At 41.3% G+C, this 13,843-nt stretch overlaps 1 protein-coding gene across 2 annotated transcripts in view; it reads left to right on the top strand.

Moving 5' to 3' along the window:
* C1H12orf50 (chromosome 1 C12orf50 homolog) overlaps window positions 1-10,701 on the top strand; it is a 32,569-nt gene extending 21,868 nt beyond the window's left edge. For both annotated transcript variants that reach the window (XM_014568999.3, XM_075932750.1), the window contains 4 exons: window positions 2,618-2,725; window positions 3,038-3,241; window positions 8,938-9,030; window positions 10,453-10,701. In XM_014568999.3, the coding sequence (XP_014424485.3) occupies window positions 2,618-2,725; window positions 3,038-3,241; window positions 8,938-9,030; window positions 10,453-10,478 (431 nt within the window). In that variant the 3' untranslated portion in view covers window positions 10,479-10,701. The remainder of the gene's footprint in view (window positions 1-2,617; window positions 2,726-3,037; window positions 3,242-8,937; window positions 9,031-10,452) is intronic.
* The last annotated feature ends 3,142 nt before the right edge of the window (window positions 10,702-13,843 follow it).

The following is a 13,843-nucleotide window of genomic DNA, read 5'->3' as shown; positions in this document are numbered from 1 at the left end:
CTCAATTGAAAAAAAAACTTGCCTACACTAATGTGAAGGGTGAAACTGAGATCTGGACTGCAGTACATAGGCTAGGTCTGGTTCAAAGGCAGTCCCTGATCTCAGCAGCTGCGGAGTCCGTCCCTGCACTCTCAGCCCCAAGGTAGAGGGCTTGCAGGGTCAGAGGCGGGCGGAGAGCGCAGGGCACGCTGGCCTCACGGCGGCCCGGGGGCAGGGCGAACCCGTAGCCAAGCGGGGGAGCGGGGCTGCGGACGTGCCCTACACGGAGGACTTTAGGACCGCAGCAGCCGCCATGGACGGCGGCGGCGCGGCCGGAAGCGGCGCCAGTCAGAGGAGCGCCGGGGAGCCAGGGGAGGGGGAGGAAGCGGGGGCTGTCCCTGCACTCTCAGCCCCAAAGCGGAGTGCAGGGGCAGGGTTTGGGACCGCCGCGGCGGCGGCGGTCCGAAGCGGCGCGCTGAGCGCGCCAGTTAAAAAAAGCACCGGGGAGCCGGGAGAAGTGGGGGGCCGTATTAAATCCGACCGCGGGCCGCATTTGGCCCGCGGGCCGGACTTTGGACATGCCTGGCATAGGGTAAAAGCATACAAAAGACCAGATTTCATTGTGTGTGATGTGTTTTTCATGTCTTTGAATTTGGTAAGGCTCTAAACATAGGGTAAAAGAGCTTGATAGTTGCCATGCAATGAAGGATGTGAGATTATGTCTTATTCAATCTCCTTACTCTTGGGCCTGGTCTACATTACATGGGAAGGTCAAAGTAAGATATGCAATTCCAGCTATGTAAATTATGCAGCTGGAGTCAAACATATCTTAAAACCTGGTCCACATAGCAGCAGGTCGACAGGAGCAAACACTCCTGTTGGTGTCCCTTACTGCTCCCGAGGAGTTGGAGGAATACTGGCGCCAATGGAAGTGCCCTTTGAGTTCAATCTAGCAGGTTTATATTACATCTGCTAATCGAACTCTGGAAGATTGACTGCAGTAGTATTGATCTTCCATATATACTGCACACATGCTCTTGGTGTAAAGCATAGAGAGAGACCTTTTTTTCATATGTTTGCCATAATAAACACCAGTGTCTCAGAGGCTACATCTAAACTGCATCCCTCTGTTGACAGAGGGATGCAGATCAAGCACATCGAAATTGCTAATGAAGCAGGGATTTAAATATCCCACACCTCATTAGCGTAAAAATGGCCACCGCTTTTTTTCAAAACGGAATTTTTTCAAAAAAACTTGTCAGTCTAGACACGGATCTGTTGAAAATAAAGCCTTTTTGACAGTTCCTGTATTCCTCAAAAAATGAGGTTTACAAGATCTGTCGAAAAAGGCTTTATTTTTGACAGATCTGCAGCTAGACTGCTGGGTTTTATTTTGAAAAAATGCCTTTTAAAAAAAAGGTGGCAGCCATGTTTATGCTAATGAGGTATGGGATATGTAAATCCCTGCTTCATTAGAAATTTCAATGTGCCTAATCTACATCTCTCTGTCAGCAGAGAGGCGTAATCTAGACACACCCATATAGACCAGCTGATTGACAAGGCAAAGGACATATGAGGGTCAATTATATATTACGTAATAGTTTATTCCATCTCATAGTACATAGTTGGTGTGGTTTGGTTTGAGTCAACATGCATAAAATTCTGCTGTGGGTATAAAACATTCAGAGCGCATCTACATAGCAGCATCATTTCGGAATAACGGATGTTATTCTGAAATAACAATGCGAGCATCTATACAGCAATTCCATTTTTTCTAAATAAATTCAAAATGGGTGGCTTATTCTAACTTCTGTAAACCTCATTCTACGAGGAATAACACCTATTCCGAAATAGCTATTTCGGAATAGCAGTAGTGTGTATTCTTCACTGCTGTTAATTTGAAATAGCTTTTCCCCAGGGCCATTCAAAGTAATTACTCCCCAGTGCCTCCTGGGGCTTTAAATTGAGGTAGCATGCCCATATTAGGGGAGCTGCCTCGAACTAATTTTGAGGCTTTTCTGTAGTGTAGACGTGTTATTTCAAAATAAGCTATTTCTGAGTATTTCTTCGGGAATAGCTTATTTCAAAATAACCGTGCAGTGTAGACGTACCCTCACTTTTGTACTGGAGTTGCTGCTTGTGTAGTCTTCTGAAACAAGCTTACATAAATTCTATGGTTTATAATTGAGAACATACGTGTAGAATAGAGCTGATACCCTTAAAATATATGTTATATTTGCTCAGATTTTTTTGGCTTTTATGTAGACTTTTTTACCTAGAAGTTGGCCAAAAATATCTCTTACGTACTCCAGTAACACCTACTTTCCTAAAATGAGTTTGAGGTTTGTTGCCAAAACGTTCAGAACTTTTTTCTAACAGAATCAAGATAACATTTTGGCACCATTATGTCTTCACCCTTAGGGATGAAATTTATTGATACTCTTGCTGTAATTACTGTTTTCAGAATCAGTTGTTTAGCACATAAAAGAATGGTCTTTATTGAACAGAGTGTATGTATAATGTGAAGAATTTATTCTTGTTTTAATTCACCACAACCCTCTACTACTTTAATGAAGGGATTTTACTGAATAGTGTGTTTTTTCAAAAAAAATTAATTTGTGTAATTTTTTTCCCTTAGCAATGAGTCACACTGAGCAAGTAAAGAAGCGTCACTTTAAAGGAGTGAAGAAAAAGAAATGCATTTCTGAAGAACCAAAAAATTCATATAGCATGTTTGCAGGCAAAGGTATATTGAGAAATTGCCTGACTATTTTGTTTTAAGTTACTAACTCCCTGTGCCTAGAAGGTGAGCCCCTACCTAGACATCAAAGCCCTATTTACAGCCCGAGCTGCAACTTCAAAGCACTGTTTCCACAGCTATTTGTAGAATGCTAATGCAACTCCCACTAACCCAGATGTATCAACATGGAGTTGGGAGGCTCCCTCCCAAACATTGTATAGAGATACTCTGTGTGTCCTTCTCTCTGACATAGTTTGTGAAACACTGAATAGCATCTGGCAGGTTAGCATAATACTGTATTGTATTTCCCCCTTGCAGCAATGAATGCTTCCAACCCAAAAGGTAAATCAAATTGCCAACACAATGATCAAAGCAAGGATGCTGAGAATACTTCTTACGTTCCATCTCCAAGAACCACTGAGAGAAACACTTCCTTTTATTCTCTAGAACCTGGAAAATCGAGAAACATGACCTACAGTAATGTTAATGTTACCAAAGAACCCAAGATGAATTTGTCTGCAGGTGAGCTCCTGGTTACACAGGATTCCTTGCCTAGAAGAAGATTGCCAACAGAATTGGTCAAAGACTTCAGTTATGCCAATGCAACTCCACCACATTAGTATAATAATCTAGAGAAATTCAGACTGGAAATACAAGATTCATTTTTAACAGTAAAAGTAAATAACTACTGTAACAATTTAACTACTGCCTCATGGGGGCTTCTCCATCACTGAGAAACAGTGAAAGTAGTTAAACATTGGAATAGTTTACCCAGGGTTGCAGTGAATTCTTTATCATGTACAATTTTAAGATTGGATATTTTTCTAAAAGATTTGTTCTAGGAATTGTTTTGAGGAAGTTCTATAGCCTGTGTCACAAGGGAGCTCAGACTATATGATCACAATGGTCCATTCTGCCTTGGAGTCTGTGAAAAACCAAGAGCAGACTCTGACCCAATATAATTGTCATAAGCGTATCTCATTGCAATATTTACAGGTAAAAATGAAAAAAAACCATGAACTTCTGTGGAGGTTGCCAATTAAAGTGAGAGAGAATTCTCTTGAACAGTAGTTCTGCCATCTTTAGAGCATGGGGCACAAATCCAACTGCTCGTCCAGTCAGCTCTGCTGTCTGAAGGAAAGGGAAGAGTCTATGTCCTCACTCTCATCTTCACCATTTTCAGCAGAGAGGGTCCATTGGACCACTGGCAGTGAACTGCAGTCCCCTGTAGTAGTCCCCAAAAGAGTTTTTAACCAGTTCTTGAGCAGGTGCACAGGAGAGAGAGAGGACCTGTCACCTTTGCGAACCCATGCAGAGATTGTTCAGAATCTAGTTTTGTCCAAGAATGGAGTACTTTGGTGTACTTTATTCTGGGATCAGTTTACTAAATGACTGTACAGTACCTTTCCTTTTCAGTTAGTGATGTGACCCAGAGACTTAAATCTGTCTCTTGAGAACTTTGTATGGGATCTTCTTGAAGTTTCTTAAGCATAGCATTGAATGTTTTGTTATAGTTTGATTAGATTTCTTCTTATCTCCTACATCTAGCAAGTGAAGAGATTTAAAATGAAGGCCTCTTAAGATGACATATGATAGAGTATACTGATGGAGTGGGATTTATTGGAATTCTTAGCTACGCACATGTTCTGTAGAATTTTACTTTGACCAGTAAGCTAAGGTCTGGGCAGCAAGTCATTTTATGCCATATTTTATTGGTTAGTTTCAGTGGTGTGCTCTCTGGCTTCATTCTGTTAATTCCTCAAAGATGTACATTTAGTCTCTGGTTTGGAAATTATGATTATGCCAGAGCATTTGTTTTCTTTTGTGGATGTCAACCCAGCTTTCCCTCATTCCTGCTTCTCTTTCTATTCGTGAGAAGGAAATTTAAACAATTCAATAAGTAGGACAAAATGTGTTTAGTATAATTGGATGTCTGCTTTTATAATGTGCTTAATCTTTAGAAGTGTTTAAGAATCTTTATTTTATAACTCAGTGCTCCATCTTTAACTCTATTGCCTATACTGAATATTAATCCCAGACCCTATATAATTGAACAATTCAGTAATGAAAATCTCATTTCCCTCCCAACTAACATTTCTTATTCAGCCCTTTTTTCCTAAACAGAAAACTAAGGAACCATATTTGTACAAGAGTTTTTTTATCCCTGATTCACCAGTGTTTTGCTAGGGTTTTGTTATAATCCTATTTCTGTTGTACAAATGGGAGCTTGAAGCTTTCTGAAACTTACTGTGCTAGTTTTAAATCTATTGGGGATTTTCACAATGTACAGCAGGGCTACTCAACACGTGGCCTGTGGGCCACATGTGGCCCATGACCTATTTGTTTGCGGCCTGCGATGCAGTTTGGGTTTACATGGAGCTCAACATGCAGACTGTGGGTGGGATCCTTTGAAGATGGCCTCCACTGGGAACACGCTCCACAATGGTGAGGCATCTCCCAGGTGGGGTGAACATTGAAAGTCACAAGTGGATGGGCTGGCTGGAACAGACAGGTGTCAGCGTTTCTAGCCCCCAGAGAGGAGATGCCGGGAATGCCGGGGCATTGTGGGAAGTGCTGGCTGCTTAAACTTGTGGGCAGATCCTGAGGGATGCTGACTGGCTCACTTTGGCCACATTTGGATCTAATGCCGTGTCTAGGCAGCCCTGCCTCTGTCCCGCACAGAGTGACAGACTCTCACGTGGGATGTCAGCCCTGCTGGGAAACCAGGATGGGACTCCCGGGCACCTGTCCTTTTTGTCTCTTGTGTCTGGCCTGACTCACACAGCCCCCTTCCACCACAGGTTGGAATCTTCTCTTTTTATGGTAAAATCACTCCAAGAAATGCACAACCTGAAGCTTCAAACTAAACATCCAAAACACTGGTCTACAATTTTCTTTTTAATAAGAAGCATTAAAAATGGCAACATAGATGAGATGCTTGATGGACGAACATGGGGTTTTCAACCCTATTTGGGAGCTGGAATTTGCTTTCTCAGAGAAAAATGGAAAACCAATGTGTCATCTTTATAAAAAAAAAAAACTATAGCTGCGTTAAAGAAAACAAACCTGCAACTCCACTATGAATCTTGTAACTCTGAGTTCAAAGACTTGTATCCACTTGACAGCAATTTAAGAAAAACTAAAATACATTCCTTACTGCCCGTCAGTGTGAAAGAATGTATGTGCATATATTTGCATGTATATGCAACCATGCTTAAGTTGTGGCCCTCAGCATGTGCTGTGAGTATCATTGTGGCCCCCCGGGCTTCCAAAGTTGAGTAGCCCTGATATACAGCTTGATTGGTTGTCACTTTCTGTTCCTGCAAATCTGATGACTGAATTAGCTTCTGTATGCAGTCCTTCCAGGATGGTACCAATGACATTTTCCTTCTGTTGTTCTTGCATCTTTGAAGTCATTGCTTTCCTGGCAGTGTCTAGTACTGGTTAACTACTTGAGAAGAAAGTTTCAGGTCAAATTCTGAGGTCTTATGTTTGTTTCTGGCATTTTGTTTTAGGGCATAGCTTTATGTTTATTCTATGGCCTTCTCTCTGACTTTGTCTACACTGCAACTTTCTGCAGCAGAAAATATGCTAACGATGGACTCATTAACATGAGTCGTGAGGTCATTAGCATATTTTCTGCCAATTCTTTTTGAGCAAGGGGTTTTTGCGCAAAAAGAAACTGTGTAGCCGCTTCCGTTAGGTGCAAAAAACCCCTTTTATGCAAGATCCTTATGCCTCTGGGAGAAGCCTTCAAGTGCCTGAAGTTATTGGATCCCATGGCAACCTGCACTTATGTGTGGTCTGGTGCATGCATCTCCATCACAGGTTCCTGCAGGTGGGGCTAACGCTGTTCTGTGTCTCCAACAGACATAGCCTGAACCATGTATTCAGGGTCCAGACCACATATTGTTGTCAGTGACATGGTGGTGAAATCCTGCATCGATGTTCAAGAGAGTCCCCTTCACAGCCCCATCTTTGTCAGTTATGCTGGTCTCGGGTGCCTTAGTTTTAGGTTGGGGAGCCTATCTGGGTGATCTCAATGCACAGGGTTGCTGGTCAAGTCACAGTTGCTCCCTACACATAAACATCAGAAAGCTCAGGGCTGTATACTTGGCCTGCCAAGCCCTCTTGCTTCACATAAAGGGCAGGGTGGTCCAGATCTTGGTGGACAATATAGTGGCTATGTTCTGTATCAAAAAGCATCATCAGCCTTTTTCCAAGAAGCCCCCAGGCTCTGGGACTTCTGTGTTCAGCACACCATTTATCACCACCAGCTGCACACCTTTGCAGCTAACAATGCTTTAGCACATTGCCTCAGCAGGACCTTCTCATCTCACCACAAATGGTTCCTCCATCCAGAAGAGGTCAGCATAATCTTTTCGAGGTGAGGGGCTCCCTAGGTGGATCTATTTACATCCAGGTAAAACAGGAAGTGACACATTTTCTAATTGATTCAAAAGATTGACAGAGGCTCCCTAATGGATACTTTTCTGCTCCAGTGGTTGGGGGCTCTCGTGTTTATTTTCCCTCCTATATTTTTAATCTAGAGCCTTCCTGAAAATCAGGCTGGACAGGCCAAAGGTGAGCCTCATAGCATCAGCTTGGCATCACTATCACTGGTTTGGAACACTACTGGACCTCTTCGTAGCTTCTCCGTTATAGCTATTGCTCTGATTGGACCTGTTATCCCAGAACCATGGCAGTTTTCTGCACTTGAATCTGGTGGTGCTTCATGCATAAGTGCCAGGATATATATTTATCTTTTTTCCAAAACTGCATAAGTCAGAGGAGAAGCACAGGTTGCATTCCTTAGATGTCAGGAGGATGCTCGCCTTCTGCATTGTAGACCCAAACCATTCTGCCAATTGACATGTTTGTCATGGTGGCCGAGAGGATAAAAAGTTTGTCTAGTGTCAGCTCAGAGAATTTCGTCTTGGATCACTGTGTGTCTTTGCTGCTGCTACTATCAGGCAAAGTTGCTCCCTGTGGTGATTGTAACTGCCCATTCAACCAGAGCATATACCTCTTCTATAGCTTATCTAGCTCAAGTGACCATCCAGGGTATTTTCAGTATCACCATCTGGTCATCCATCCAGATGTTTGTGTCCCATTACACACTTATACTCAGCATACCAGGATGAAGCTGGCGTCAGGAGAGCAGTGTTATAAGGTGTTCGACTGTGAATGCCATGCCCACCTCCAAGATACTGCTTGTGTGCAGGGCCGGCCCGAGCCCTTTCGGTGCCCTGTTGGAGTCAACAGGAAGCAGGAACTGACATGTGTGTAACCCTAAAGAGGGCACCTTATGGACACACCACCAAGACAAAAATCTCCAACAACTGTGCATGTGGGCATGCACACACCTATAATTGAATGGACATGAGAAACACACCTGTAAGAACAACAGTTATGGAAAGGTGGGTAACTATTTTTTCCCTAATCCTGATGTTAGCATATCTAGCCTCCAATCAACTTTAAACCCTCTCTGATTGGTCCATACTTATAGGTCAGGCATGACTGCTAAATCCAACTGTCAGTCAAAGCTGTTACACAAGTTTTGGCATTATGGCATGTTTACTATTATGGTATGGATACTTTCACCTGGTTTTGGACTGAGCATGCCTCACTGACCCTTTCTTGTAGTGTTGGAGTGACCTTTACCTGACGTCAGACCACACATGTCTACCTGCCAACATACTAGCCATAGGATGATCTTAAAATGTCATCTCATTCTTCTTGACTGTGTGCCAACACCTTACACGCTTTACACTTTACAATGGATCTAGGAAGGACAGTGCCTGGTCACTTGAAACAGAAAGCTCAAATACTAGACTGTCCGGTTCAAAACCAGGCACCTGGCAACTTTACACACCAAGCGTTTCCTAGTGAATATTAATGCAGCACTAGGGAAATGGTACTAATTTAACATGCATTTTGGAATTTTTAGTGCACGCCAGCAGGAACCACCCAGACAGGTTAGTACGCAACTTGCTGGTGCACATTGGAATTTACACACCAGCTGGTGTGAACTGAGGCACTGGATAGACATCCCTCAGTATCTGTTTTAAGTTTACATTATTTTATATTTTGGAGATGGCATGTGATGTGTCACTTGATATTGTAGCTAATATTTTTGTAACTTGAGTAACAGGATGAGAAGTAGCGCATTGTAATTGTAAGTGAAAATGTAAACCAAGAAATATATTTCCTTACAGACAAATGGACTGCAGCATCCTATAATTCACCAGCATGGAGAAAAAGAAGCCCCCACACAAAAACATACTCTAAATCTGAAAAAATCCATTCAGGTACCTACAGTATTACTTTCAGTGCCCTCTAATATATTAAAGATGATGTATCTGTTTTAATTTTTTCTGAAGTTATAATCTGGAAGTTTTTATCTGGGCATCTATCCCAAGATTGCTGGTTTCTAAGAGATGCTGAAAAATCTGAGATGCTGTCTGCCCTTTAGTTATCAGCTCCCAGTCAGCGCTCCCCATCAAACTGCATCTTTTTGCCCAGTATTTCATAGTTTCCCACTTTTGGCATGATGGGTGACTTCCCCTAAAGTCAGAAACTGCTATATTGTTGTTACTGTATAGAATAGCTATTGGCTTGCAGTGCTGGACAAAGTAGTATGGTTATGCAATCCACATTACTACAGTGTGGGTCTTTGTCCCCCTTTAGTGGTTTGTCCAAAGAAATCTTTAATGACACTGCAATGGCTGCAGGCTAGGGGACTAAGTTCCATTGTTGAAGCAGTAGAGATGCTGCATTAAATGCAGGATGTTCCACTCCACTCTAACAATCCATAGCAGATAGTCATCACAATTGGCACCCTTTCTCATCCTCCCTTTGCTTTCTAAGACTTCTGTTCACCAAGGTACTGAAGCACATGCCTATCTGAAAGAATGTAAATAGTCCTCTGAAGATATGGGTTGTACCCACGAAAGCTCATGATACCATCTACAGGTTTTGTTAGTCTTTATGGTGCTGCTTGACAATTCGTAGACTAACTTGGCTACCCCTCTGAAGCTGTTTACTTCAGTGGGACTACTTAGGCTTAAAGCTAAACATACGAGTACCTTGCTGAATTGAACTCTTAAGTCTGTACATTTTTACCACAGTGCCTATACCAATCCATAATCAGCAATACAGCTCTGGAGCTTGTGGAATCTCTTTGTTGTTCCCAGGGTCCCTAGGAAATTGCTAGGTGATTCAGCTTCCTCTTTGGCATACGGCCTTATGTGGGCCTCAAGATTGCTGGTTTCAGAGGATATCTTTTAAATAGTCTGCAGATACCCACAGGCATAGTGAAATGAATTGCTTTTAAATGCTGGAAATGATGTCCCTAAGTGAATCAATCTTTCCAGTGCATGGTGGGCTGACTGTAGTTACTAAATAAACTCTGCCCTTCAGGTTTTCCCATTTACAAAGCCACCCACATTTTCCCAAATGTTATTGCATGAATTTTATATGAGATGTGTATTTTTAATGCACGCATGCATACATGCATTTACACAGTCTTACAGAATTATTTGTGAAAACATTGGAGAAAAAATCTATGTGGCATTCTGAAAATGTGTTAGTAATATTGAATGAATTTTCTCTATTTATAGTAATAAACTGATATAAATGCTAAATGCTCAAACACTGAATAAGTCTTTAAAAGGACCTGAAGATTTATAACTGTAAATTATACAAAAATATTCTGTTTATTTTAACTCCAGATCCAAGAAGAAATGGAAGCAAGTAAAAAAGAGAAAGAAAGAGACTTTGAGAAAACAAAGAAGTGAAGCACAATCCATCATACAATTTACAATAAAAATGATAAAAATGCAAATTCAAGGAATGAGGTTATCACATGCTTCACACTGGAGATTCAAAGATGATAAAATGCAAATTCTAAAAATAAGATGCAGGACATGTACACTGTATGGTTTCAAAACTGATAAAAATGCAAATTTAAAAAACCCCTACATACTGTTTGTGTATTTATGAGGTCTGCAGTCTATTCAGTGTATTGTTGAAGTTTAACCTAGTTTGAAAGTTGGACTGTTCAAGTCATTCTTTAACTTTGGTCCTAGCTGTAAAGCACAGATTTATGATAAACCAGATTTTTTATCTCTACAGAGAAAACATCCTTGAATGTAGCCTCCCTTCCGTTTTGTTTGACCAAATGGTGTAGAGCATAATTAATAATGAGGATGGATGTGACTAGCTGGATTTAGTGTAGCTGAGCAGCAATTCAGAGGGATTTCAGTAGAAATATCAACTAATTCTAGTCAGAGACAGTGATGATCTGTAAGATAAAATCTGTGAACAGCTTCAAATTAGGGCCTTTAGGGTGGGGTCCACAAAGGTACTTGGGTACCTACACCCCAGGTTTTGGCCTCTAAACTGTGGGTTTAGGTACCTAATTCCAGTTTTGTGTCCACTGTGACAAAGGGGCCCCGGGTGGCAGCAGTGGTTGGGAGCTCCGGGCCCCTTTGAATTGCCACCATGCACTCCTTTGCCCCCCATCGGCAGGTCTGCTAGTAAGTGTCCCCATTATAGCAGTAGAGCTAAGGCTCTGTTTTTTTAAAACATTGTCAACTATAAAACTATCTGTAATTACTTGGGGCTAGTCTACTCTAGAATTGCTATGACAATGTAGCAATGCCACTGTAGCGTTGCTAATGCAGACCCCCCTCTGCTGGCAGGAGAGAGCTCTCTTGCTGAATTACTCCACCTCCCCAACCAGTAGTAGTTGTGTTGGTCGGAGAGTTTCTCCCATCAACATAGCACTGTCCACACCAGTACATAGGCGAGTGTGACATATGTTGCTCAGGGGATGACTTTTCCACACTCTGGAGGCCATGTCTACAATAGGAGCTTATTTCAAATTTCCAACATTCAAATTCGGGGCACCTGATTTTACACATTCGACGTTCCATGTCTTCACTACAGGGAAGAATCAAATGTAGTCCAAGGCAGGTTCTGTTAATGTGGTGTGCTACCTCAGACTCCGAGCCCCTGGAAGCACTCTGGGGAGTTGTGGGAGATCTCCCGGAGGCCAATTAGTTTGAATTAGTGGCACCAGATCATCCACACTAACATTATTTTGGACTTACAGTTTTGAGAATAGCATTTTTCCTCATGAAAAGCAGGACTACAGAGTTCGAATTCTGAGGCTCCTTTTTCTGGAATAACATGCTTGGGAGTATGGATGCATTGCTTATAAAATTGACGTGTGTGTGGGGGGGGGGGGGGGGGGGGGGGAGGGTAATTTTGTCCTAGTGTAGACCAGGCCTGAGTGATTTAAGATATATATAGAAGTATTTACAAGCTCTTGGTCGAGATTAGCCTAAAGAAAGATAATACAAACATGATCCCCATGTTCACTACCATTTTAAGTATCAGTCAATTACAAAAAGTTTCTTTTAAAGAATAAATATAGATCTTGATATTTAGAAACTGAACACTTCGGGTGAGTGCTAAATGCCTTTAACTACTACTGAAATCAATCAGAATTGAGACTATTCAGCACTTTGCAAGATCAGATCCCTAGCTAATGTCTTTGTCTCAGCTAGAAAATAGTCTTTGGATTCATTAAAAAAAAAGAACACCAAAAAGTCCAAACAAAAATGGAACATGCCTGGGATTATTATTTCCAAATCACCAGGACCTCTCCTACTACATTACTTAATCCCTCTTATATTTGATTGGCTTTGTCTTTAGTATCCCATTAAGCAGTTAGGGGGAACTGAGGAGAATCATTACTTAACACAAACAGGCCTATGTTTGCAGATTATTGTTTCTCGGATCATATTTCTCAAAACAGAATTATATCATTAATAAAAGCATCTGAAATAGATTGGGCATTTTAGATAGCAAACAGATTGTGTTTTATAAAAACCTGTAAAAACTCCCACCCTGAGATTCTGCATTTCAGAGCAAACTTACAGCTAAATGATATCCAAACTAACTCCTGAGGTATAAACAGCATTGTAACATGAAATAAACTGTATATACAAGTAATGAATCAAAAATCTCTCTTTAGTGGACACCCAAAGGACCAGTACAAATTTGTTGCCTCATTTAACTGGTCTTTTTGAACAAAATTGTACTGGAAACTTTGGGGGTATTTTAATATAGAGATTTAAGGCTGCGAGCTCCCAGTGGAGGTGATAATTAGTACAAATTTCACAGCATATAAATATTCAATTTAAAAAAATTAAAATTAAGAAAAATATAAATGGTTTTGACTGTGAAAAAGTCTAATCAGAATTCTAGTCACTAGAGGTCAGCATTGCCATAGGAATGAAATCAAATCAAATCAAATCAGGAACAATCTGATTTTACTAACTTTCTTAAACATGTAGAATCTGATACTTATTTGTAGTAAAAACCCTTTGTGCTGTTCTGGCTTGAGTTTGAAGTGAGTGGAAAAGACCCATTGCAAATCCAGTTCCACAGAGGGCCTCATTCCTTGGTGTAGAGTTGACAGCAGGTCTCCAAATCAGTCCAGGACCCATCCTCCAGGGAAGAAGGCTATTGCTATGGGAAACAAAGTGCAAGTTGGAACAGCTTCAAGGTATACAGTAATGTATACAGGGGTACAGACCAGTCCCCGCATGGTCCCAGAATTTGGAGAGTGCATGAGTGTCTTAAAATCAAAGTTGTCACCTCTCTATCTCTTGCCCACATACATGAGTGCAGAAACTGAGACTCAGACCCACATGAATTTGACATGATTTCTTACAGATGAAAATAGATATGGAAACGTACTGCTGTGAAGCATACATTTTGAGACACTATGTGGCAACTATAATACATTTTAGAGCAAAGTGATAGAGAGCACTTAAATATAGAGGAGGTACTTTTATAATGTTTGCAAATAAAAAGACATCTGGAACAATGGATAGTCTGGAGTCTAATTCTTCCCTTGATGCTCTTGCCTAGCTTTTATTGGCAGAGATAAGAGTCGCAGTGGAGAACTACTAATAAGGATAGCTTCCAATTGTTTCATTTCAGTGGTAATGTATTTCCAAGTGTTTACCATATCTGAAGGTGCTGCCTCCAAATGAAGTAAAATCTGCATAGGCTTATTAGAGCTCTTTGGAGAGCAAGATATTTTGT

Source organism: Pelodiscus sinensis, chromosome 1, assembly GCF_049634645.1.
Source record: "Pelodiscus sinensis isolate JC-2024 chromosome 1, ASM4963464v1, whole genome shotgun sequence".
In the NCBI taxonomy this organism is placed as follows: Eukaryota; Metazoa; Chordata; order Testudines; family Trionychidae; genus Pelodiscus; species Pelodiscus sinensis.
Note: the sequence above shows the minus strand (reverse complement) of the source record. Positions and strands in the feature narration are given on the sequence as shown.